At 47.6% G+C, this 27,446-nt stretch overlaps 1 protein-coding gene across 1 annotated transcript in view; it reads right to left on the bottom strand.

The window, feature by feature from the left end:
• Window positions 1–27,446, bottom strand: part of LOC138246630 (guanylate-binding protein 1-like) — a 240,278-nt gene that overhangs the window by 184,429 nt on the left and 28,403 nt on the right. The window contains exons 2-6 of the mRNA XM_069201343.1: window positions 22,908–23,120; window positions 22,677–22,804; window positions 22,368–22,477; window positions 21,726–21,946; window positions 1,182–1,424 (exon numbers count right to left, since the gene is read on the bottom strand). Coding sequence (XP_069057444.1) covers window positions 1,182–1,424; window positions 21,726–21,946; window positions 22,368–22,477; window positions 22,677–22,804; window positions 22,908–23,120 — 915 coding nt within the window. The remainder of the gene's footprint in view (window positions 1–1,181; window positions 1,425–21,725; window positions 21,947–22,367; window positions 22,478–22,676; window positions 22,805–22,907; window positions 23,121–27,446) is intronic.

Below are 27,446 nucleotides of genomic sequence, written 5' to 3'. Positions count from 1 at the left end.
GGGATTCAGACACCCCCTACCGCCATCCTGTTCATGGCGGGAAACCCGCCATGAACAGGATGGCGGTAGGGGGTGCCGCGGGGCCCCTGGGGGCCCCACAAAGTATTTCAGTGTCTGCGTTGCAGACACTGAAATACGCGACGGGTGCAACTGCACCCGTCGCACCCCTGCAACTACGCCGGCTCAATTCTGAGCCGGCGTCCACGTTGCAGGGGCATTTCCGCTGGGCCGGCGGGCGCTCTTTTGGAGAGCGCCCGCCGGCCCAGCGGAAATGTTTGAATGGCCTCCGCGGTCTTTTGACCGCGGTGCGGTCATTTGTCGGAGGCCGTCCGCCAAGGTCTGAATGACCCCCTAAGTGTAAAGTAAAAAAATAATTAGTATAAGGTCAGGTTAAGGGAAATTAGATTACATTTGAGTTGTACATGACTTACATAAATTAATGGACATGCTATATATACCTATTTTAACACAATTAATATAATTAAAATAATCGCACATTTTAATGCCATCTATTTCATAGCAAACAACTGTTGACAATGAACAGACAGTAAATGGGCAAGTATGCGAGGATGGTCACAAACCTCGTGAGAAGTTACTGGTTTAATCCTCCCCTAGTCTACTAACAGTAGAATGCAAGGCCAAACCACAGTTCAAAATCTATTTCTTTTGGGGCAGGGATGGAACCTGATATAGAAGGCAATGAGGCCTGAGTAGGCTGATACTAACAGGGACAAGTCAGTACCTGGCAAGTGGCTACTGGGGCTTCAAGAAAACGTTTGCAAGAATGTTTCATCAATTTTATAGATGCCTATGTGTGAGATTCAGGCTTTTTTCCAGGATCTAGGGGATTAAACCCTTGTATGTGTTGTTTCACCAGGATCCATGACAGTAAATCTCAAATACGTGTTCAAGGAGTTCAAATTCCTGGTAATCTCTTGAAAATGAGAATGTTATTTTTTTAATGGGACACAGGAGACAACACACATGATACCTGTCCTGCTGGCACTGATAAATTGCACAATCTGTGGGCTCACCTACAGAAATAGAGAGCTATATAATATCCAGTGGGCCTCACTCCACTCAGAAGAAACTGGCGGTGCTAAGAGCTATATTCACAGGGACGAGCAAGCCTGTTTTTTTTTTAATACATAATGTGATTTTCATCATTTGTAAAAACTTACTCCTGCCGTTAAGCTCATGACCACCTTTCACCTTCTTCACTTCAGCCTTTTCAAAGACATAGGTACAGAAGTTGTGTGTCTGCTCAATGAACTTGGGGTCCAGTGCGTCCTCTGGGAGAGAGTCCATTTTACTGATTTCCTTCCCCGACACAGGGCGCACAAAGACGAAGCAGTCTCTTGTTGGGAAGAAGGACCGTAAGCACTCACGGAGAAGGTTATATTCCATCACTTTTTTACTAGCACCTGCAAAGATTAAAAAGACACATAAGGGCAAATTGCATAGACATGAGAGGTCTGAGAATAAAAGATGGCTGCTACAGAATTCATGAAAGAAAGCCAAGCAGAGGAAATCTCAGCAATCGAGTTCATTAATTTCATTTCATTTCATTAAAAGTAAAGGCTAGGGAAAGTCAGTAGAGGCCTTGGCTTTCACAAGTGTTTTATGGCCAATAGAATCAACTATATCCGGTTTAAGGTAATGTCAATGACTCATTCAAAATGCTGGAATTTAAGACATGTTGGTTACAGATGGAGGCAGCACATGATTGACCTGAAAGGTACCACCTTGTTGTGTAGCTATTTTAGCCATGTTTCAGGCACGTTGATTTAACCAACTAGGCCTGCAGCGGTGCACTGTCACCCGCCTATGTTTTATTCAGCATTGCTTTGTTTTTCTAGCAATAGCTTCATTTATGGTGCTGTTTTATTTCTCTCTATCTTGTTGTTCTTTTCGTAGGAAAGTCTCACATTCTTAGTAGGACATATATATCACTTTGTGTTTTCTCAAGGCTACAGTCAGATAAGATTGCTGACAAACGTGGTATCCTGTGTCTCCTGCATTCACACAATACACTCATACGTGGGGACCATTTCTTAGAATGTCAGCTGGTTTACTATAAAACACCTCTTAATCCCAGACACGGTAGAGGGAGATTCCAGCCAGATGACCATGACTGTATGCTGATCGCTGCAAGCTTCGCCACAGCTGCCTGCTTAGACGGCCGAGCCCTGATCCAGATGGGGACGGTCTCTCTGTAGACCTCAGGCTTTTCTTCAGGTATGAGGGATGATGTTCTTCCAGGGGAAAACCCAAAGGGCAGATTAGGCTTAGTATGCTGTGATCATACTCAGTGTAGGTGATAGATCCACTCCCCTGTTTAGACAGTATGGTAGGACTGTTCTTTTGTCTTTTTTATCCTTGTTATTGCTATGCACCTGCTCCTATCTAAGATGCAGATATTTTAATAAATGCTTATTTAAATATATTCTGGCCCTGTTGTTTTTGCCTGAGTGAGATCTTAGTAACTGAGAGAACAGGATGCGATCTGATGTACCACAATTCCCTGGGGAGTCTATTTTACAATGAGCTCGGTTGCCACAATCTTCTCGGTCGGAGATGGGGCGCTGCAAGTTAGCAGGAAACCCCAGATTAGTCCGACAGGTGTCACCAGGTGTGGAACTGTACTCAGAACCCACAACCTAGGCGATCCTACAGCCCCAATCCAGTAGCCTCATTACCCTAATGAGAACCTTCGCGACAACCTCACATGGCTCCTCAGTTGGCTCCATACTAGTATTAAGTGTGGGTATGAAACAATAGCTTCTTACAAATAATAGCAATTAACACACTACATAGTGGGCAACCCACATTGGTATGTGCTTAGGAGCAGGTCAGGTAAAGTCTGAAACAGGCTTTATTATGACCACGAAATAAAATACCAAAGATATGCTCAGGAAAAACATACTTTCCATCAGGAAAAAGGTCACATTCCCAAATTCTACCTTAAAGTTAAATTTGTATTTCGACTATACAGATAACTGATATTCTAACTAATTTAAAATTGCCCCCACCAAGTTTGTTGATTCTTTGCTGTGAGGGTTTGGGTGTATTACATGACATGGCTGTGGGGCCTCATCATGGATTACACTTACAAAAACTGACTTAGCTCCAGTCAGGCTTGTTTGTACAATCATCCACTCATCCCTGGATAGCTATGACTTTCGTGCAGCAAGGTTTGTATGAAGGAACTTAATATATCAAACAACAGAATAAGAAAGTCACACGACAAGAAAGAACCAGGACACTAATTGATAAAAATAGAGTATATTTTTATGTACTTTGAGAGATCTTGATGCACAAAATCTATCAATCAATCAACCAATCAGTTTTTGTAAAGCGCAACTACTCACCCGTGAGGGTCTCAAGGTGCTGGTGGTGGGTCTGGGCCTCATTCTAAGAGCCATGTTTTGAGGTTCTTCCTGAAGATGTTTAGAGATGGGCTTTGTCTGGGTGCGTGGGCAGGTTGTTCCAGCTCTTAGCGGCGAGGTATGTGAAAGAACTTCCTCCGGCAATGGTTTTCCGGATATGTGGGACGGTAGCTAGCACCTGCTGGGCGGAGTGGAGGTGTGTGGAGGGGTTATGGAAGGAGATGCAATGGTTCAGGTAAGCTGGTCCGATGTTGTGCAGGGCCTTGTAGGTGTGGGTGATTAGTTTGAAGTTAATTTGCTTCTCTACTGGAAACCAATGGAGGGTCCACAGATTATGGGAGATGTATTCTTGGAATGGGAGGTGCAGTGGCGTTTTGGATGAGTTGCAGTTTCCTGATATTCTTTGTTGTGGTGCCAGCGTAGAGTGCATTGCCGTAGTTGAGCTTGCTAGTGACTAGGGCGTGGGTGATTATTTTGCGGCAGTCGACCAGGATACATTTGAAGATTTTGCAGACTTGGCGGAGGGTGTGCCAGCAGGAAGAGGTGACTGTGTTTACCTGTCGGGTTTTAGATAGGGAGGAGTCGAAGATGGTTCTTAGGTTGCAGGCGTGGTCAGTTGGAGTAGGTGGTGCACTTAGCAATGTGGGCCACCAGGAGTCGTCCCAGGCTGAGGTGGAGTTTCCGAAGATGATGAGCTTGGTCTTGCCCGAGTTGAACTTGAGGCAGTTCTCCCTCATCCAGGCGGCGACGGTTTTCATCCCGGTGTGAAAGTTCCGCTTAGCTTTGTCTGGTTCTTCAGTGAGGGATATCATGAGTTGTGTGTCATCCCTGTATGACACGTGTAGGAGGCTGGCCTGGCTTATAGTGGGTACCTTGTGGTACTTATACCTTATGCCAGTTCCAGTTTTCCCTTATTAGTAGAATAGAGGTGTTTCTAGCAGCTTAGGCTGATAGAGGTAGCTATGGCAAAGCAGCTTAGGCTGAACTATGAGACATGCAAAGCTCCTACTATACCACTTATATCATATAGCATAATATCACAAGAAAACACAATACTCAGGTAAGGTACTTTATTTTAGTGACAATATGCCAAAAGTATCTCAGAGGATACCCTCACTTAGGAGGTAAGTAATATACACAAATTATATGTACACAAATCCAAAACAGGAAAGTAACAGTAAAAAAAGTAGTACAAACAATGTAGAATCACAATAGGATGCAATAGGTAGACATAGGTCCAGGGGCAACACAAGCCATATACTCCAAAAGTGGAATGCAAATCACGAATGGACCCCAGACCTATGGGAGGTTGTAGAGGGTCGCTGGGACTGTGAGAAAACAGTAAAGGTGTCCAAGATACCCCACCCCAAGACCCTGAAAAGTAGGAGTAAAGTTACCCTACTACTCCAGAAAGACTGAATAGTTGTGATAGGGGATTCGACAAGAACCACAAGCACCAGCAAAACACTGAAGACGGATTCCTGGACCTGAGGAACTGTAAAGGAAGGGGATCAAGTCCAAGAGTCATGCAAGTGTCCAGGGGGAGCAGGAGCCCACAAAACCCCGGATGAAGGTGAAAAAGGGCTGCCTCTGGGTGGAAGAAGCCGAAGATTCTGCAACAACGGAAGGTGCCAGGAACTTCCCCTTTGGTGAGAAGATGTCCCACGACGTGCTGGAGGTGGCAGAAGTGTTTCCACGCAGAAAGACTGCAAACAAGCCTTGCTAGCTGCAAGGTTTGCAGTAGAGGTTTTTGGGTGCTGCTGTGGCCCAGGAGGGACCAGGATGTTGCCACTTGGAGGAGGAGACAGAGGGGGCGCCCAGCAACTCAGGGAGCCCTCACAGAAGCAGGCAGCACCCGCAGGAGCACCTGAACAGGCACTTAGAAGAAAAGTGAACCGGAGTCCACCTGAAGTCACAAAAGAGAGTCCCACGACGCCGGAGGACAACTCAGAAGGTTGTGCACTGCAGGAAGGAGTGTCGGGGACCCAGGCTTGGCTGTGCATGATGGAAATCCTGGGAGAGTGCACAGGAGCCGGAGCAGCTGCAAATCACGTGGTACCCAGCAATGCAGTCTAGCGTGGGGAGGCAAGGAATTACCTCCACCAAACTTGGACTGAAGAGTCACTGGACTGTGGGAGTCACTTGGAGAAGCCTTGCTAGCTGCAAGGGTTGTGGTTGAGGTTTTTTCCGGTGCTGCTGGGGACCAGGAAGGACCAGGATGTCGCCCCTTGGAGGAGGAGAAGACAGAGGGGGCGCTCAGCAACTCAGAGAGCCCCAGCAGAAGCAGGCAGCACCCGCAGAAGTACCGGATCAGAAGATCTGAGGACAGCGGTTCACTCCGAGTCACAAAGGAGGGTCCCACGACGTCGGAGTCCAACTCAGCGAGGTGGGCAATGCAGGACGGAGTGCTGGGGACCCAGGCTAGGCTGTGCACAAAGGAAGTCCTGGAAGAGTGCACAGAAGCCAGAGCAGCTGCAAATCATGCAGGACACTGGTTTGCTGTCTGGTGTGGGGAGGCAAGGACCTACCTCCACCAAATTTGGACAGAAGGGCCACTGGACTGTGGGAGACACTTGGACCCAGCTCCTGTGTTCCAGGGACCATACTTGTCAGGATGAGAGGGGACCCAGAGGACCAGTTGTAGGAGGCTGGACTGGCTTGTAGTGAGTACCAAGGGGTACTTGCACCTTGCACCAGGCCCAGTTATCCCTTATTAGTGCATAGGGTGTCTAGCATCTTAGGCTGATAGATAATGGTAGCTTAGCAGAGCAGCTTAGGCTGAACTAGGAGACGTGTGAAGCTACTACAGTACCACTTAGTGTCATATGCACAATATCATAAGAAAACACAATACACAGTTATACTAAAAATAAAGGTACTTTATTTTTATGACAATATGCCAAAGTATCTTAGAGTGTACCCTCAGTGAGAGGATAGGAAATATACACAAGATATATATACACAATAGCACAAATATGCAGTATAGTCTTAGAAAACAGTGCAAACAATGTATAGTTACAATAGGATGCAATGGGGAAACATAGGGATAGGGGCAACACAAACCATATACTCCAAAAGTGGAATGCGAACCACGAATGGACCCCAAACCTATGTGACCTTGTAGAGGGTCGCTGGGACTATTAGAAAATAGTGAGAGTTAGAAAAATAACCCTCCCCAAGACCCTGAAAAGTGAGTGCAAAGTGCACTAAAGTTCCCCTAAGGACAAAGAAGTCGTGTTAGAGGAATAATGCAGGAAAGACACAAACCAACAATGCAACAACTGTGGATTTCCAATCTAGGGTACCTGTGGAACAAGGGGACCAAGTCCAAAAGTCACAAGCAAGTCGGAGATGGGCAGATGCCCAGGAAATGCCAGCTGCGGGTGCAAAGAAGCTTCTACTGGACAGAAGAAGCTGAGGTTTCTGCAGGAACGAAAAGGGCTAGAAACTTCCCCTTTGGTGGACGGATCCCTCTTGCCGTGGAGAGTCGTGCAGAAGTGTTTCCCGCCGAAAGAACGCCAACAAGCCTTGCTAGCTGCAAATCGTGCGGTTAGCGTTTTTGGACGCTGCTGTGGCCCAGGAGGGACCAGGAGGTCGCAAATTGGACCAGCAGAGAGAGGGGACGTCGAGCAAGACAAGGAGCCCTCTCTGAAGCAGGTAGCACCCGGAGAAGTGCCAGAAACAGGCACTACGAGGATGCGTGAAACAGTGCTCGCCGAAGTTGCACAAAGGAGTCCCACGTCGCCGGAGACCAACTTAGAAAGTCGTGCAATGCAGGTTAGAGTGCCGTGGACCCAGGCTTGGCTGTGCACAAAGGATTTCCGCCGGAAGTGCACAGGGGCCGGAGTAGCTGCAAAAGTTGCGGTTCCCAGCAATGCAGCCCAGCGAGGTGAGGCAAGGACTTACCTCCACCAAACTTGGACTGAAGAGTCAATGGACAGTGGGGGTCACTTGGACAGAGTCGATGGATTCGAGGGACCTCGCTCGTCGTGCTGAGAGGAGACCCAAGGGACCGGTAATGCAGCTTTTTGGTGCCTGCGGTTGCAGGGGGAAAATTCCGTCGACCCACGGGAGATTTCTTCGGAGCTTCTGGTGCAGAGAGGAGGCAGGCTACCCCCACAGCATGCACAAGCAGGAGAACAGTCGAAAAGGCGGCAGGATCAGCGTTACAGAGTTGCAGTAGTCGTCTTTGCTACTATGTTGCAGTTTTGCAGGCTTCCAGCGCGGTCAGCAGTCGATTCCTTATCAGAAGGTGAAGAGAGAGATGCAGAGGAACTCGGCTGAGCTCATGCATTCGTTATCTAAAGTTTCCCCAGAGACAGAGACCCTAAATAGCCAGAAAAGAGGGTTTGGCTACTTAGGAGAGAGGATAGGCTACTAACACCTGAAGGAGCCTGTCAGAAGGAGTCTCTGACGTCACCTGGTGGCACTGGCCACTCAGAGCAGTCCAGTGTGCCAGCAGAACCTCTGTTTCCAAGATGGCAGAGGTCTGGAGCACACTGGAGGAGCTCTGGACACCTCCCAGGGGAGGTGCAGGTCAGGGGAGTGGTCACTCCCCTTTCCTTTGTCCAGTTTCGCGCCAGAGCAGGGCTAAGGGGTCCCCTGAACCGGTGTAGACTGGCTTATGCAGAATTGGGCACCTCTGTGCCTAACAAAGCATTTCCAGAGGCTGGGGGAGGCTACTCCTCCCCTGCCTTCACACCATTTTCCAAAGGGAGAGGGTGTCACACCCTCTCTCAGAGGAAGTTCTTTGTTCTGCCATCCGGGGCCAGGCCTGGCTGGACCCCAGGAGGGCAGATGCCTGTCTGAGGGGTTGGCAGCAGCAGCAGCTGCAGTGAAACCCCAGGAAGGGCAGTTTGGCAGTACCAGGGTCTGTGCTACAGACCACTGGGATCATGGGATTGTGCCAACCATGCCAGGATGGCATAGAGGGGGCAATTCCATGATCATAGACATGTTACATGGCCATATTCGGAGTTACCATTGTGAAGCTACATATAGGTAGTGACCTATATGTAGTGCACGCGTGTAATGGTGTCCCCGCACTCACAAAGTTCAGGGAATTGGCTCTGAACAATGTGGGGGCACCTTGGCTAGTGCCAGGGTGCCCACACACTAAGTAACTTTGCACCTAACCTTTACCAGGTAAAGGTTAGACATATAGGTGACTTATAAGTTACTTAAGTGCAGTGTAAAATGGCTGTGAAATAACGTGGACGTTATTTCACTCAGGCTGCAGTGGCAGGCCTGTGTAAGAATTGTCAGAGCTCCCTATGGGTGGCAAAAGAAATGCTGCAGCCCATAGGGATCTCCTGGAACCCCAATACCCTGGGTACCTCAGTACCATATACTAGGGAATTATAAGGGTGTTCCAGTAAGCCAATGTAAATTGGTAAAAATGGTCACTAGCCTGTTAGTGACAATTTGGAAAGAAATGAGAGAGCATAACCACTGAGGTTCTGATTAGCAGAGCCTCAGTGAGACAGTTAGTCACTACACAGGTAACACGTTCAGGCACACTTAGGAGCACTGGGGCCCTGGGTTACCAGGGTCCCAGTGACACATACAACTAAAACAACATATATACAGTGAAAAATGGGGGTAACATGCCAGGCAAGATGGTACTTTCCTACACAACCCCCCCCCAAACGAAGGACAATAAGACTAGCCATGACCTGATGAGTCTTCATTGTCTAAGTGGAAATATCTGGAGAGTCCATCTGCATTGGAGTGGCTACTCCCAGGTCTATGTTCCACTGTATAGTCCATTCCCTGTAGGGATATGGACCACCTCAACAATTTAGGATTTTCACCTTTCATTTGTTTTAGCCAAAGTAGAGGTTTGTGGTCTGTCTGAACAATGAAGTGAGTGCCAAACAGGTATGGCCTCAACTTCTTCAGAGCCCAGACCACAGCAAAGGCCTCCCTCTCAATGGCAGACCAACGCTTTTCTCTAGGGGTCAACCTTCTACTAATAAAAGCAACAGGTTGATCCTGGCCCTCAGAATTAAGTTGTGATAGGACTGCCCCTACTCCTAATTCAGATGCATCAGTTTGGACATAGAATTTTTTAGAGTAACAAGGGCTTTTCAGGACAGGTGCAGAGCACATGGCCTGCTTCAGCTCCTCAAAAGCTTTCTGACAGTTTGCTGTCCATAATACCTTTTTAGGCATTTTCTTGGATGTGAGGTCATTAAGAGGGGCTGCAATGGAGCCATAGTTCTTAATGAACCTCCTGTAATACCCAGTGAGGCCTAGGAAGGCTCTCACCTGAGTCTGAGTGGTAGGGGGAACCCAATCAATAATTGTTTCGATTTTCCCCTGAAGTGGTGCAATCTGTTCCCCACCAACAAGGTGTCCCAGATAAACCACCTTACCCTGCCCTATCTGGCACTTTGAAGCCTTGATAGTGAGGCCTGCCTTTTGCAGGGCCTCCAGAACTTTCCATAGGTGGACCAGGTGATCATCCCAGCTGGAGCTAAAGACAGCTATATCGTTCAAATATGCTGCACTGAAAGCTTCCAGCCCTTGCAGGACTGTGTTCACCAACCTCTGAAAAGTGGCAGGTGCATTTTTCAAACCAAAAGGCATTACAGTAAACTGGTAATGTCCTCCAATGGTAGAAAATGCAGTCTTAGGTTTAGCATCTTCTGATAATTTGATCTGCCAATACCCTGCAGTCAAATCAAAAGTGCTTAGATACTTGGCAGATGCCAGTGTATCTATGAGCTCATCTGCCCTGGGTATAGGGTGAGCATCAGTTTTGGTTACCAAGTTGAGACCTCTATAGTCTACACAAAACCGCTTTTCCTTCTTTCCATCTTTGGAATGGGGTTTTGGTACCAGTACCAAAGGAGAAGCCCATGGACTGTCAGAGTGCTCAACCACTCCTAGTTCTAACATTTTCTGGACCTCTTGCTTTATGCAGTCCCTGACATGGTCAGGCTGCCTATAGATCTTACTTTTGACAGGTAAACTGTCTCCAGTATCTATAGTGTGCTCACACCAAGAAGTGGTACCTGGCACAGTAGAGAAGAGTTCAGAGAATTGATCTAGGAGATTTATGCAATTATCTTTCTGCTCAGCAGTAAGACAATCAGCCAAAACTACACCTTCCACAAGAGCATCTTGTTCTGTGGAAGAGAAGAGATCAGGTAGAGGATCACTGTCTTCTTCCTGTCCCTCATCAGTTGCCATGAGCAGGGTGAGATCAGCCCTGTCATAGTAGGGTTTCAGGCGGTTGACATGGAGCACCCTAAGGGGACTCCTGGCAGTGCCTAAGTCAACTAAATAGGTGACTTCTCCCTTCTTTTCAACAATTGTGTGGGGACCACTCCATTTATCTTGGAGTGCTCTTGGGGCCACAGGCTCCAAGACCCACACTTTCTGCCCTGGTTGGTACTGAACCAAAACAGCCTTCTGATCATGCCATTGCTTCTGGAGCTCTTGGCTGGCCTGAAGGTTTTTACTGGCCTTTTTCATGTACTCAGCCATCCTTGATCTGAGGCCAAGTACATAATCCACAATATCCTGCTTAGGAGCTTTTAAAGGTTGTTCCCAACCCTCCTTTACAAGTGTGAGTGGACCCCTAACAGGGTGTCCAAAAAGAAGTTCAAAGGGGCTGAAGCCCACTCCTTTCTGGGGTACCTCCCTGTAGGCAAAAAGGAGGCATGGTAACAGGATATCCCATCTCCTGCGGAGTTTTTCAGGGAGACCCATAATCATGCCTTTGAGAGTTTTATTAAATCTCTCCACCAGTCCATTTGTTTGTGGATGATAGGGTGTTGTGAACTTGTAAGTTACACCACACTCCTTCCACATGGCCTTTAAGTATGCAGACATGAAATTGCTTCCTCTGTCTGATACTACTTCCTTTGGGAAGCCCACCCTAGAAAATATTCCTAGGAGGGCCTTTGCCACTGCAGGTGCTGTAGTGGTCCTTAAAGGAATTGCTTCAGGATATCTTGTGGCATGGTCCACTACCACCAAGATAAACCTATTGCCTGAAGCAGTAGGAGGGTCAAGGGGGCCAACTATGTCAACCCCTACCCTTTCAAAGGGAACCCCAACCACAGGCAGTGGAATAAGGGGTGCCTTTGGAGTGCCACCTGTTTTGCCACTGGCTTGACAGGTTTCACAGGACTTACAAAAATCTTTTGTGTCCTCAGACATCCTAGGCCAATGAAACAATGGAACCAGTCTGTCCCAAGTTTTCATTTGACCCAGGTGCCCAGCTAGGGGAATGTCGTGTGCAAGAGTTAGGAGGAACTTTCTGTACTCCTGAGGAATCACTAGTCTCCTGGCAGCTCCAGGTTTAGGATCCCTGTGCTCAGTGTACAAGAGGTTGTCCTCCCAGTAAACTCTGTGAGAGTCACTGACATCCCCATTAGCCTGTTTGACAGCTTGCTGTCTGAGACCCTCTAATGTGGGACAGGTTTGCTGTGCCACACTCAGCTCCTCCCTGGCAGGCCCCCCTTCAGCCAAAAGCTCAGCAGTGTCTGCTTCCAGCTCCTCTGGTGTAGGTTCTGCACAGGGAGGGAATTCTTCTTCCTGAGAAGTTGAATCCACTGTAGAGGGAGGGATAGTAGGAAGTGGTTTGCTTCTACTAGCCCTAGCTTTAGGGAGCACTTGGTCCATTGTTCCAGGATCCAAGCTTCCCTGTCCTTTTTGCTTTTTGGCCTGAGCCCTTGTCAAAGCAAAAATATGCCCTGGGATGCCCAGCATTGCTGCATGGGCCTCCAACTCCACATCTGACCAAGCTGATGTCTCCAAATCATTCCCTAATAGACAGTCTACAGGTAAATCTGAAGCTACCACAACTTTCTTTGGACCAGTAACCCCCCCCCCCAGTTGAGATTAACAACAGCCATGGGGTGGCTAAGTGTGTTGTTGTGAGCATCGGTTACTTGGTACTGGTGACCAAGTAGGTGTTGTTCAGGGTGGACCAGTTTCTCTATGACCATAGTCACACTGGCTCCAGTGTCCCTGTAGGCCTGAACCTCAACACCATTTATTAGGGGTAGCTGCTTGTACTTATCCATATTAAGGGGACAAGCAACTAAGGTGGCTAAATCAATAGCCCCCTCAGAGACTAACACAGCCTCTGTGGCCTCCCTAACAAGGCCAACCCCAACTAAGTTACCAATAGTGAGCCCAGCTACTCCCTTGGATTGGCTATTAGTAGGTTTGCTCCCACCACCACTGCTATTAGTAGGGACACTAGGGGTAGCAGTAGGGGTTGTAGTGGTAGGAGCATTGGTGCTTTTCTTTGGACAACTGGGATCTGTTGTCCAATGGCCTTTTATTTTACATAAATAGCACCATGGTTTCTTTTCCTTGTTCTGATTAAAAGAGGATTTGGGCCCACCACCCCCACCAGAGTGTTTTTGTGGGCCTGATGAAGACTCATTTTTAGATTTGTCCCCACCTTTGTCAGAAGACTTACCATCCTTCTTTTTGTTGCCATCTTTGTCACCCCCTGTATGAACTTTTCTGTTCACCCTTGTTCTGACCCATTTGTCTGCCTTCTTTCCCAATTCTTGGGGAGAGGTCAGATCAGAGTCCACCAAGTACTGGTGCAACAAATCAGACACACAATTATTAAGAATATGCTCTCTCAGGATCAAGTTATACAGGCTGTCATAATCAGTAACTTTACTGCCATGTAACCACCCCTCCAAGGCCTTCACTGAATGGTCAATGAAATCAACCCAGTCTTGTGAAGACTCCTTTTTGGTCTCTCTGAACTTTATCCTGTATTGTTCAGTGGTTAAGCCATAACCATCCAGGAGTGCATTCTTAAGAACTTGGAAATTATTAGCATCATTTTCTTTCACAGTAAGGAGCCTATCCCTACCTTTTCCACTAAATGATAGCCATAGGATAGCAGCCCACTGCCTTTGAGGGACATCCTGTACAACACAGGCCCTCTCAAGTGCAGCAAACCACTTGTTAATGTCATCCCCCTCCTTGTAAGGGGGAACTATCTTGTGCAGATTCCTGGAATCATGCTCTTTTACAGGATGACTATGGGGAATACTGCTGCTGCCACCATGGGTTTCTAAACCCAGTATCTGTCTCTCCTTCTCTACTTCTAAAGTCTGTCTATCCAAATCCATCTGTTGCTTCTTGAGCTTCAGTCTGGTTTGTTCCACTCTCAATCTATTGAGCTCCCTTTCTAACAATCTGTCATCAGGGTGGGTGGGAGGGACATGCCTTGAAACAGAAGTATGGTGAGAATGGACAGAAGGAGACCTGTCCCTTACAGAAGCCACCCTAACAGCTTGGCTAACAGAAACATCACTACCAGTATGGTGAGAATAAATGCTTTTTCTATGATGTGAGACAACACTATTTATATGGTGTGGCTCATCATCATTACCAACTATGCTAGATTGTCTAGTAATGGGCAGGCTAGGAAGTTTCTTTCCTGAATCTTTTCCTGGGGGAGTCCCTGGATCAGATTGAGAACCATTAGCTACTTTTTCAACAGATGGGGCACTTATGGCCTTATCCTGTACTCTAAGCATGTTAATTAACAGTTCTAAGGAAGGATTCTTCCCTACACTCAAACCTCTCTCTATGCAGAGACTCCTTGCTCCTTTCCAGCTAAGGTGATCATATGCAAGTTTGGACAGATCCACATTTTGGCCTGTGCCAGACATTTTTAGAGAGAGTTAAAGTGATAGTAAAAGATAAAAAGTTTGTCAGAACTTTTAGAAAGACAGAGAAAAAAAACTTTTAAAACTTTTTTGAACTTTTTAGAAAGTTAGAAGTACTTTTCAGCACTTAGAAAAGAGTGAAAAGAGGAAATGCAAAACTTTTTGGCTATGTGTATATACACTGACCTTGTTTTGTATATTTTTCTCTTATGAAAAGTACAATGACAAGAGTGGTAAGTAGTCTCAAAGCACTTATCCCACCGCTGCACAACCAATGTAGGAGGCTGGACTGGCTTGTAGTGAGTACCAAGGGGTACTTGCACCTTGCACCAGGCCCACTTAGTGTCATATGCACAATATCATAAGAAAACACAATACACAGTTATACTAAAAATAAAGGTACTTTATTTTTATGACAATATGCCAAAGTATCTTAGAGTGTACCCTCAGTGAGAGGATAGGAAATATACACAAGATATATATACACAATAGCAAAAATATGCAGTATAGTCTTAGAAAACAGTGCAAACAATGTATAGTTACAATAGGATGCAATGGGGAAACATAGGGATAGGGGCAACACAAACCATATACTCCAAAAGTGGAATGCGAACCACGAATGGACCCCAAACCTATGTGACCTTGTAGAGGGTCGCTGGGACTATTAGAAAATAGTGAGAGTTAGAAAAATAACCCTCCCCAAGACCCTGAAAAGTGAGTGCAAAGTGCACTAAAGTTCCCCTAAGGACAAAGAAGTCGTGTTAGAGGAATAATGCAGGAAAGACACAAACCAACAATGCAGCAACTGTGGATTTCCAATCTAGGGTACCTGTGGAACAAGGGGACCAAGTCCAAAAGTCACAAGCAAGTCGGAGATGGGCAGATGCCCAGGAAATGCCAGCTGCGGGTGCAAAGAAGCTTCTACTGGACAGAAGAAGCTGAGGTTTCTGCAGGAACGAAAAGGGCTAGAGACTTCCCCTTTGGTGGACGGATCCCTCTTGCCGTGGAGAGTCGTGCAGAAGTGTTTTCCCGCCGAAAGAACGCCAACAAGCCTTGCTAGCTGCAAATTGTGCGGTTAGCGTTTTTGGATGCTGCTGTGGCCCAGGAGGAACCAGGAGGTCGCAAATTGGACCAGCAGAGAGAGAGCACGTCAAGCAAGAGAAGGAGCCCTCTCTGAAGCAGGTAGCACCCGGAGAAGTGCCAGAAACAGGCACTACGAGGATGCGTGAAATGGTGCTCGCCGAAGTTGCACAAAGGAGTCCCACGTCGCCGGAGACCAACTTAGAAAGTCGTGCAATGCAGGTTATAGTGCCGTGTACCCAGGCTTGGCTGTGCACAAAGGATTTCTGCCGGAAGTGCACAGGGGCAGGAGTAGCTGCAAAAGTCGCGGTTCCCAGCAATGCAGCCCAGCGAGGTGAGGCAAGGACTTACCTCCACCAAACTTGGACTGAAGAGTCACTGGACTGTGGGGGTCACTTGGACAGAGTCGCTGGATTCGAGGGACCTCGCTCGTCGTGCTGAGAGGAGACCCAAGGGACCGGTAATGCAGCTTTTTGGTGCCTGCGGTTGCAGGGGGAAGATTCCGTCGACCCACGGGAGATTTCTTCGGAGCTTCTGGTGCAGAGAGGAGGCAGGCTACCCCCACAGCATGCACAAGCAGGAAAACAGTCGAGAAGGCGGCAGGATCAGCGTTACAGAGTTGCAGTAGTCGTCTTTGCTACTATGTTGCAGTTTTGCTGGCTTCCAGCGCGGTCAGCAGTCGATTCCTTATCAGAAGGTGAAGAGGGAGATGCAGAGGAACTCGGCTGAGCTCATGTATTCGTTATCTAAAGTTTCCCCAGAGACAGAGACCCTAAATAGCCAGAAAAGAGGGTTTGGCTACTTAGGAGAGAGGATAGGCTACTAACACCTGAAGGAGCCTATCACAAGGAGTCTCTGACGTCACCTGGTGGCACTGGCCACTCAGAGCAGTCCAGTGTACCAGCAGCACCTCTGTTTCCAAGATGGCAGAGGTCTGGAGCACACTGGAGGAGCTCTGGACACCTCCCAGGGGAGGTGCAGGTCAGGGGAGTGGTCACTCCCCTTTCCTTTGTCCAGTTTCGCGCCAGAGCAGGGCTAAGGGGTCCCCTGAACCGGTGTAGACTGGCTTATGCAGAATTGGGCACCTCTGTGCCCAACAAAGCATTTCCAGAGGCTGGGGGAGGCTACTCCTCCCCTGCCTTCACACCATTTTCCAAAGGGAGAGGGTGTCACACCCTCTCTCAGAGGAAGTTCTTTGTTCTGCCATCCTGGGCCAGGCCTGGCTGGACCCCAGGAGGGCAGATGCCTGTCTGAGGGGTTGGCAGCAACAGCAGCTGCAGTGAAACCCCAGGAAGGGCAGTTTGGCAGTACCAGGGTCTGTGCTACAGACCACTGGGATCATGGGATTGTGCCAACCATGCCAGGATGGCATAGAGGGGGCAATTCCATGATCATAGACATGCTACATGGCCATATTCGGAGTTACCATTGTGAAGCTACATATAGGTAGTGACCTATATGTAGTGCACGCGTGTAATGGTGTCCCCGTACTCACAAAGTTCAGGGAATTGGCTCTGAACAATGTGGGGGCACCTTGGCTAGTGCCAGGGTGCCCACACACTAAGTAACTTTGCCCCTAACCTTTACCAGGTAAAGGTTAGACATATAGGTGACTTATAAGTTACTTAAGTGCAGTGTAAAATGGCTGTGAAATAATGTGGACGTTATTTCACTCAGGCTGCAGTGGCAGGCCTGTGTAAGAATTGTCAGAGCTCCCTATGGGTGGCAAAAGAAATGCTGCAGCCCATAGGGATCTCCTGGAACCCCAATACCCTGGGTACCTCAGTACCATATACTAGGGAATTATAAGGGTGTTCCAGTAAGCCAATGTAAATTGGTAAAAATGGTCACTAGCCTGTTAGTGACAATTTGGAAAGAAATGAGAGAGCATAACCACTGAGGTTCTGATTAGCAGAGCCTCAGTGAGACAGTTAGTCACTACACAGGTAACACATTCAGGCACACTTATGAGCACTGGGGCCCTGGGTTACCAGGGTCCCAGTGACACATACAACTAAAACAACATATATACAGTGAAAAATGGGGGTAACATGCCAGGCAAGATGGTACTTTCCTACACCGGTGATGCAGAAGTTTGGTGCCTGCGTTGGCAGCGGGAAGATTCCGTCGACCCACGGGAGATTTCTTCTTGGCTTCCAGTGCAGGGCGAAGGCAGACAGCCCTCAGAGCATGCACCACCAGGAAAAAGTCGAGAAAGCTGGCAGGATGAGGTGCTACAATGTTGCTGGTAGTCGTCTTGCTACTTTGTTGGCAGAAGTCAAAGAGGGAAGTGCAGAGGAACTCTTGTGAGTTCTTGCATTCGTTATCTGAGGAATAGCCCAGAGGAGAGACCCTAAATAGCCCAAAAAGGAGGATTGGCTACTGAGAAAGGTAAGCACCTATCAGAGGGGGTCTCTGGCGTCACCTGCTGGCACTGGCTACGCAGAGCTGTCCATTGTGCCCCAACAACTCTGTATCCACGATGGCAGAGGTCTGAGACACAATGGAGGAGCTCTGGGCACCTCCCCTGGGAGGTACTGGTCAGGGGAGTGGTCACTCCCCTTTCCTTTGTCCAGTTTCGCGCCAGAGCAGGGCTGGGGAATCACTGAACCGGTGTAGACTGGCTTATGCAGAGAGGGCACCATCTGTGCCCATCAAAGTATTTCCAGAGGCTGGGGGAGGCTACTCCTCCCAGCTCTTCACACCTATTTCCAAAGGGAGAGGGTGTAACACCCTCTCTCAGAGGAAATCCTTTGTTCTGCATTCCTAGGACCAGGCTGCCCAGGCCCCAGGGGGGCAGAAACCTGTCTGAGGGGTTGGCAGCAGCTGCAGTGGAGACTCGGAAAGCAAGTTTGGCAATCCCAGGGTTCTGTGCTAGAGACCCAGGGATGCATGGGATTGTTCCCCCAATACCAGAATGGTATTGGGGTGACAATTCCATGATCCCAGACATGTTACATGGCCATGTTCGGAGTTACCATTGTAACGCTACATATATTTAGTGACCTATATGTAGTGCACGTGTGTAATGGTGTCCCCGCACTCACAAAGTCCGGGGAATTTGCCCTGAACAATGTGGGGGCACCTTGGCTAGTGCCAGGGTGCCCAGACACTAAGTAACTTGGCACCTAACCTTCACCAAGTGAGGGTTAGACATAGAGGTGAGGGAATCTGATTGTGACATCCTTAATTCCCTCATTGATCGCTTGGATAAATTCAGCAGATCTGCTAAAGTGTTTGGTTGTCCCCTACTTTCCTCTATGTGTCAAACTCTCCTGAATCTCTGTGCTCAGGTGCAAAACATAGAGGTGACTTATAAGTCACTTATGTGCAGTGAAAAATGGCTGTGAAATAACGTGGACATTATTTCACTCAGGCTGCAGTGGCAGTCTTGTGTAAGAATTTTCTGAGCTCCCTATTGGTGGCAAAAGAAATTCTGCAGCCCGTAGGGATCTCCTGGAACCCCAATACCCTGGGTACCTAGGTACCATATACAAGGGAATTATAAGGGTGTTCCAGTGTGCCAATGGAATTGGTAAAATTAGTCACTAGCCTGCAGTGACAATTTTAAAAGCAGAGAGAGCATAAACACTGCGGTTCTGGTTAGCAGAGCCTCAGTGATACAGTTAGGCACCACACAGGGAACACATGTAGGCCACAAACCTATGAGCACTGGGGTCCTGGCTAGCAGGATCCCAGTGACACATATCAAACACACTGACAACATAGGGTTTTCACTATGAGCACTGGGCCCTGGCTAGCAGGATCCCAGTGAGACAGTAAAAACACCCTGACATATACTCACAAATAGGCCGCAAGAGGGGGTAACAAGGCTAGAAAGAGGTTACCTTCCTACAACACAATGTTCATTTTGTGGTCTCTGACAATGGCTGCTAGAGGGGCCATGTATATGTTGAAGAGCGTTGGGCTCAGAGGCTTCTGGAGGTACAGATTTTAGAAGGTATTATAACTTTTAAATGCAATTGCAAACAAGGATTGGTCAATAAAACGTTTGTAAACGTTTTAAAAGTTTGAAGGAATTAGGAGACCAAATCCAACAGGATAGAGGCCTAGGGGGCAGGAAAGGATATTTTCAACAGTTACCTGGCCACCAGAGCATTTCTCAGTCCTGTTCCAGCCTTTAGAGATTGACCGCTATAGACTACGAAAAGATGCTGAAGGATGCTCTGGTTGATCTGCGGTCGATGGAGGTGCCGTTGTGGTGATTCCTCGGTTAACGGGTGATGTGGGGTGACTTTGGCCACAGAGGTCAGGGTCCCACAAAGTCCTTTTTGATGCAGTAGCTGGCCAGTCGATGTTGGACTCCTAGTCTCCTTGCACTGTAGTTGAGGTGAAATACTTTGGCGGGGTAGTGTCCTTCTTGGGCAAGCAATCTGGATTCTTATGACCCTCTCAGGTCTGGCAGACTCAAATGAATCTTTTGCCTGATAGGAATCAGTCTCCTGGGGCACCCAGGCAGCAGGAATCAGCGAATCATCTGCTGTGGCTAAAAACTTGCCGGTTTGGGCTTCTTCAACTCTTGTGTCCCTGTAGCCGGTTCCATGGGACCAGCCAACTAATTTTTGGAATCACTACTTCGATCTGGGGTGGGAATCAAATGTTCCCCAAGCCAAGAGCCACAGTAACAGTGCAAACTTCACTAGTCTAAAGTACAGAAGGTGCAATACTTTCGACAGTGCAGTCTCTCTTTGTGCAGTTTCAAGGGCAACAGGGCAGTCCTTCTTTTGTAGTTTCCAAAAATCTGTCAGGATCTGACTTGCAGGGGACCAGGGGCTCCATATTCATCCCAGGAAAGTTGCCTGAGGGGACCACTTTGTCACTAGCCAATGGGCTGCCAGTTTCCCTCCCTTTTGGTGACTAAGGGCCAGATGTAGCAAGGCTTTTGCGCCTCGTAAACGGCGAAAAACACCGTTTGCGAGGTGCAAAAGCCCTTACGCGATGCAGAAACACATTTTGCCAGTCCATGGGACCCCTTCCCCTTTGTGAATGATCACAAAATTATTTTTTCAGAGCAGGCAGTGGTCCTATGGACCACTGCCTACTCTGAAAAAAAACGAAACAAAAGGTTTCGGTATTTTTTTCTAAGTGCAGCTCGTTTTCCTTTAAGGAAAACGGGCTGCAGATGGAAAAAAAACAACTGCTTTATTTAAAAGCAGTCACGGACATGGTGGTCTGCTGTCTCCAGCAGGCCACCATCCCCGTGAGTGCCCATACTCGCAATGGGGTCGCAAACTGCGACCCACCTCATTAATATTTATGAGGTGGGTCTTTGCAACCCCATAGCGAGTCGCAGAAGTTGTCTGAGACACCTTTCTGCATCGCGAATTGCGAGTTGCAATTTGCCCCCTACCTACATCTGGCCCTAACTTTCTGCCATATGTGGCATCTGGCAATCCAAGAGTGCACTATTCTAGCCACTCTTAGGATGTCGGGACCCCTCTTCAGACATCAGGACACCCTAGAGGCGTGGCTACCTCAGTGCTACACACCCATAGTAGAACCAGCTTGGGACCAGGTTTTCCCACTCTGCATGAACAAAAGGCATACTGCTAGGGAGACTAATCAAGATTCGCCCTTCAAAGGTGGCTTCTCCTTTGAAGCTCGACTTTTGGCTAACACCCCGAGTGGCCTTCCTAAAAGGGGAGGTAACACCTTGCCCTGGCAGCAGCAGCCTTTGTTCCTAAACCTGGAAATCGTTCATACATCTCCTCAGGTGGGCAGAAAGCTGTCTGTGGGCCAGAGCCCGTGTGAGGCCACTGGACCGTCTGGGGCACAGAGAATCAACTTTCTAAACGTTTTACGAATTTAATTTTGACATTAAATTTGACCTGAGCATCAGTTCAGGTTTAATATCATGAATAATTTAATACCTTACAGTATCTCATTAGGTAGTCTCGGTCAGAAGTTAGCCAGCCTGGGGTGCCAGCCGGTAACCCTTGTTAGCCAATGGTGCTACTAATCTTTCTCCAACAAAAACGGCAATTTGAGGGGTTATAAAAATATAGGTCCTACGTAACAATATATAGCTCCTTGCCTTAGGGCTAAATAAGCCTTCCTTAGGGGAGACTTAAATATAGGATTAAGGGAAGTGGTAGCTAGTCAGACTAGCAGTGTAAACCCTCCTCTTCCAGTCTGCAGTAGCAGACTGGGAGCTATGTTGTCCTTTGCCACATTCAGGGTGGCACAAGCAGTACTGCAGCCATGGGTGACCACTCGGCCTTACATGCCCTGGATACCATACATTAGGGACTTGTAAGTAAGTCAGCATTTGCCAAGTGGGTATAGCTATTTCGAAACATACTTTGTAAAGCGGTTCGAACACTGAGTTCTCATGAGCAGGGCTCAGCACACGCTCAGAGTTGAAAAACCAGCAGCATTAGTCCAAAAATACGGGGGTAAACATGCAAAAAGAGGCGTTTCCTTTTCTTTACTTCTTCTGTACACCGCATTGTTAATCGTGAATTGCTGGGACTGCTCTACATTTTATATTGCTGAAGTCTCTTGTAAGATATTTCTCTCTCTCATTCCTTAGCAGCCCCCCCCAATTCATCCTGTTAAGTAAAATGTCAATTACCTTCTTTCAGTTTCAGCATGCGCTCTAGATATTCTGACTCTGTCACATCCTTCCCATCAATATTCAGCTCCAAGATGAAGTCACGAACCACCCACACAAAGGCTGGAAAAAAACGTACAAATTGTTTCTCAGATGGATCATCCTCTTCTTCCTCTTCACCCTCTTTCTTCTCTGTACCTTCGGCTTTCACTTTAATGCGGTCAGAAAGCTCTGTCACAAAGCTGGTGAGTGAGTTAAGAACTTTTAGCAAAAAAGAGTATGATTTCTCAATTAACATTATTGCTTCGCACTAGCCAATAATTCTTCAGTATATTGGTGGATTGTTAAATTTTAATACCTCCCATGAATAATCCCTCCTAAGATTTTTAGTCTCTGGGCCTGATTCATAGTTCTGAAGATGGGTTATTCCATCACAAATGTGGACAGTATATCCGTCACATTTGTGTAACTTACCTCTCAAACTCTAAATCAGGCCCTCTGATTTCAGGGTTTATATCCCAGCTCTCAACAGACATCTCTTATTCTTTTGGTGCTTGTGGATGGTCAGAGAGTAGAACGCAAGAGGCCTGGCACTATTCGACATTAGTTTTACAATGTACACATTCTCATATCTCCAGAAAGGGCAGAAAGACATAAGGATACTGCAGCTGTTCCAGAGCTTGCTGGTTGATGGTGCCCATACTGTTGTAGACGAAGACGCTGCTCAGCAGGACAGCCAGAGTGAAGAGTGCACAGTCGTTATCTGAATCCCCCTGATAAAAATTAACAAAATATTTATCAGCTGAATTTGAGGGAAACAATCCATTTTTCCTTGTAAATATCATTAGCTACTATTTTGTGTCAGAAGGACTGCTATTAATTTAATAAGGATGTAGGAAACCTCTGCCTTCAAATCTCAAGCATAATCCACTACAACCGTGTCCACCAGCTCTTGTAATCCGCCTCAATTACCTTCTCTGCATCGCCCAGCCCTTCTGTATCCAATAAAACCAAGGTGTGGCCTGGCTTTGTTGGATGTGGACGACACCACATCCAGATACCCTTTGTGTGAGACTGGATTGTGGCTCCCAAGGAGAATCCTGTAAAAGAAAAAAGGAGCAGGGTGTGAAATACATACCAAATAACCTACCTACAGGGACAAGTGACCCTTATATATACAAGAGTATGCAGTAGAGTCCTCACCTTTGTTCTTCCCTGCAAGCCTGTTCATAAGGTAGGATTTGCCTGTGCGGTAGTATCCCACGATGGCCACCACCACCACAGGCTGATCAATGTGATTGAGGATCTCAATGGCATCCTGCATTATCTCGAACTCTGCACTGTCAGTGTTCCTAACCAGACACACAGGTGCTTCCATGGGTTCCTGGAGGGGCATTACCTCTGAATGGAATGATCCTGTATGAAGTGAAAAATTATATGAACCGAGGAGCCCAGCAGTGTGAGAACTTCAGATTAATTTCATGTGACTGTGTCTTAACAATAGAAAAAAGTGAACCAATTGGTAAGTATCAAACATCCTTTATATTTTACTTTTAGGAGCAGTTTCATAGGCAGCAATCACTGCCCACATGTCCATCCTACTCCGGTTCTAATCTTGGTCACTACTAAACTGTCTACACATCCTGAGAAAACTAGACACACTTGCACCTGCCCCCATACCGCCGCTCCGCCATGACCTGCTGCATGTCCACAACACTTGTGCCCCACCTGAACAGCTACATACTTGCATCCCAAGCTCCTCCTCTCACCCAGGTTTCAATACCTTTCTCAAAACAGAAATGACAGCTTCAATCCTGGTGGCCACGGAGATACTTTGAAGCAGCCTGTGCTGTCCCGATCTTCACTCCCACTCTTCCCTTTGTACACTCCTTAACCTACATACTCCAGCACCTCTCACCCAAAAACCTCTGATTTGTGGACGTCTAGTATGGGCACCCCCTCGTGCCATCCTGCTTGGCATGCCATGCCATCCTGCTTGTTGTATATTAAACACAAAGGGTATTTGCCTGACTCCTTTCCAGAGGTTCTTTCTTTGCTTTGCAATAGTTCAGTCTCACAGACAGTGCACCTGCTACACTCTAGTCTTCTCTGTGACTGCAACCCACTGCCCTCACCTGTGTCAGATCGGGACTCTGTCTTGGTTCTTCACAGGGTGAGGGCAAATGTAGTATTTTCTGAAAGGCTACACAATAGTATATCCCTGTTCAACCCAAACCCAAACCTGGTGTCTCACACGTGTCCCTACTTAATCTATAAATAAAAAGTTCATGTGTACGTGCAGCAGCACATTGCTGTGTGAGAAACAGCCCATGTGCAATTTTTCATTTGGTAGCCCAAACAGCAGAGAGGCTCCATGGCAACCCTACAATTTGGCTGCAAGGACACAAAGATCAAGGGCTGTCATTTCCTCACCCTTATAATGTCTCAGCTGTGTCTGTCACCTGTAGCTTGCCTGCCAGTCCCACATGCTGTCAGTAGTACTGCAGGACCTACAAATCTCACTTCTCTTTTGTGATAGCATTGAACTGTATGCTGTGACTTTGGCCCCCCCATTAGTCGCACCTCCCAGTATCACGTTCCTCTCTGCAGCTTCAGTGGTAACCCTGGCATGTGAGCTGCACATCTAAGTTTTTCAAGTGCACAAATTTGATCTCAACAGCAATCTTGGTGTCTCCTAGTCAAGCAACAACCACCTACCACTGCTGCTATGGCAGTCATGCATTGCTCCCCATCCTAGGCTACATCATCCTGGTGAGGTATGCCTACCATTGTGATGCTCACTGTTGGTGGCCTCTGCTGGTGCCCTACGCTGGTGTTGCCCGGAGGACACAACTTGCTTGCTACTTTATCCCCAGCTTGATTGCATCCTCATCAGTGCTGTACTTGTCTGTGGCTGTTCATCTGGTACCTGAGCCCCTCTGCCACCACTCAACATGCTTCAAATCTCATCAAATGCTACCCATCAGGTTGACATGCTGACCACACTACCCTCAATGGCAGCATGATGGAAAACGTGGGCTGCAATGTTTGGAAACTATCTGACTGCCAAGAAAGGAACTGATCCAGCAACAAAGAGATCCATCCAACTTCAGCTGCTAAATAGAGAGGTACACACAATGTTAAAGAATCTCCCCAGATAGTGACTCAGACAATGATGATATTGCCACACTGATGCGACTGAATATGCAATACAGTACACAAACGAAACAGTACTATGAGCAACTCATTCTGTGCCAGTGAATGAGCCTCTAGACACCTTCTATGGGTATTTAAGTGGTCTAGCAACAATGTGTGAGTTTCCATATGCTGAGGGAGAGTTACAAGCCCAAATGATTTAAACATGGCTTTCCTCTATCTTCTGCAAAGAAATTCTTAAGGTTATCAAGATGCCTCTGGCTATGCTGCTCGCCCCAGGGCACGCTCATAAACCAGAGGAGGAAACCTCAAGGAATCATCACTAATGTCCAAATGGACCAAGACTGCTCAAAACCAATGGACAACCCCATGCCATCACCAGAAAGTCACAAAGAAGGCGGCAAGACAAACCATGTGGCTACTATGGGATTATACTTCACTGAGACCCCAATGCCCAGTGAAAGAAAAGACATGCTCCACCTGCAGTAAAGCACATCATTTCACAAAATGATGTTGTTCAACTCGAGAGCAAACACCAGGAAAAGTCCGGCAAGACACGTAAAGGCCAGCAAGAGAAGAGCACTCCAACTAAATTGTTTCATACGATCTTGAACAGGCCCATCTGATGTCTGCAATCGAATACTCTGCACACCCCTTCAAGAAGTCTCACAACCATGGGGTGAACTGTTCATTTATGGACATCAGATAATCAGTTTCATTGATACAAGTGCCACAGTTTGTGTCATGTCAATGACTGACTACAGAAAACATCACAAAACAAAATAAAATGATGGCCGGAGTGTTGAAACTTTTCAAACACTCACCCCCAGTCACAGATCTGGGTTTAATCCATTGTTATTTTGCCCGCCACGTCACCCAAGTTTAGACCAAGCCATATGCAAATCAATCTTGACCCTGTTCCCCATGGGAACAGTCCACCCGAACTGCTAGGCCAGTTCCTCCCTGGACAGGAAACAAGCATTCTGGGACCGGTTTCAGGGTATCACCCTTCATCAGCCAGGCTAGCTTGAATCCAGTGGCATAGCAAGCAAGGGACCCACATCTGGGCATTTTCCTGCAACTTAAGGCGCACAAAGCAACATCTTTAAACAAAATAAAATGATGGACTGGGTGTTGAAACTTTTCAAACACCCACCCCCAGTCACATATCTGGGTTAAATCTATCGTTGTTTTGCTCGCCATGTCACCCCAGTTTAGGCCCAGCCATATGCAAATCAGTCATGACTCTGTTCCCCATGGGAACAGTCCAGCCCAAACTGCTAAGTCAGGTCCTCCCTGGACTGGAAACAAGCATCCTGGGGCCAATTTTAAGGTATCACCCTTCATCAGCCAGGCTAGCTTAAATCCAGTGGCGCAGTGAGCAAGGGACCCACGTCTGGCATACCCCTGCCACTTAGGGCGCACAAAGGAACATCACAAAACAAAATAAAAAGATGGACGGAGTGTTAAAACTTTTCAAATACTCACCCCCAGTCACAGATTTGGGTTTAATCCATCAATATTTTGCTCGCCACATCACCACAGTTTAGACCCAGCCATATGCAAATCAATCTTGACCCTGTTCCCCATGGGAACAGTCCAGCCCGAACTGCTAGGCCAGGTCCTCCCTGGACAGGAAACAAGTATTCTGGGACCAATTTTAGGGTGTCACCCTTCATCAGCCAGGCTAGCTTAAATCCAGTGGCGCAGCGAGCAAGGGACCCACGTCTGAGCATACCCCAGCCATAAAGCAACCGTTCCCAGGATGCTTGTTTCCAGTCCAGGGAGGACCTGGCCTGGCAGTTTGGACTGGACTGTTTCCATGAGGAACAGGGTCAAGACTGATTTGCATATGGCTGGGTCCAAACTGGGGTGGCATAGTGAGCTAAATAACGATGGATTAAACCCAGAGGTGAGTGTTTGCATTGTTCAGCACTCTGTCCATCATCCTTTTGTGTTGCTAAAGTTGCCCTAAGTGGGAAGGGTATGCCCAGACGTGGGTCCCTTGCTCACTGTGCCACTAGATTTGAGCTAGCTTGGCTGATGAAGGGTGATACCCTGAGACCAGTCCCAGGATGCTTGTTTCCGGTTCAGGGAGGACTTGGCCTGGCAGTTCAGGCTGGACTGTTTCCATGAGGAACAGGATCAAGACTGATTTGCATATGGCTGGGTCCAAACTGGGGTGGCATGGTGAGCTAAAGAAAGATGGATTAAGCCCAGATCTGTGACTGGTGGTGAGTGTTTGCATTGTTCAGCATTCTGTCCATCATCCTTTTGTGTTGCTAAAGTTGCCCTAAGTGTGAAGGGTATGCCCAGACGTGGGTCCTTTGCTCACTGTGCCACTGGATTCAATCTAGCCTGGCTGATGATGGGTGATACCCTGAAACCGGTCCCAGGATGTTTGTTTCCGGTCCAGGGCGGACATGGCCTGGCAGTTCAGGCTGGACTGTTTCCATGAGGAACAGGGTCAAGACTGATTTGCATATAGCTAGGTCCAAACTGGGGTGGCATGGTGAGCTAAAGAACGATGGATTAAACCCAGATCTGTGACTTGGGGTGAGTGTTTGCATTGTTCAGCACTCCATC

This window comes from Pleurodeles waltl, chromosome 7 (genome assembly GCF_031143425.1).
Source record: "Pleurodeles waltl isolate 20211129_DDA chromosome 7, aPleWal1.hap1.20221129, whole genome shotgun sequence".
NCBI classification, from domain to species: Eukaryota; Metazoa; Chordata; class Amphibia; order Caudata; family Salamandridae; genus Pleurodeles; species Pleurodeles waltl.
Note: the sequence above shows the minus strand (reverse complement) of the source record. Positions and strands in the feature narration are given on the sequence as shown.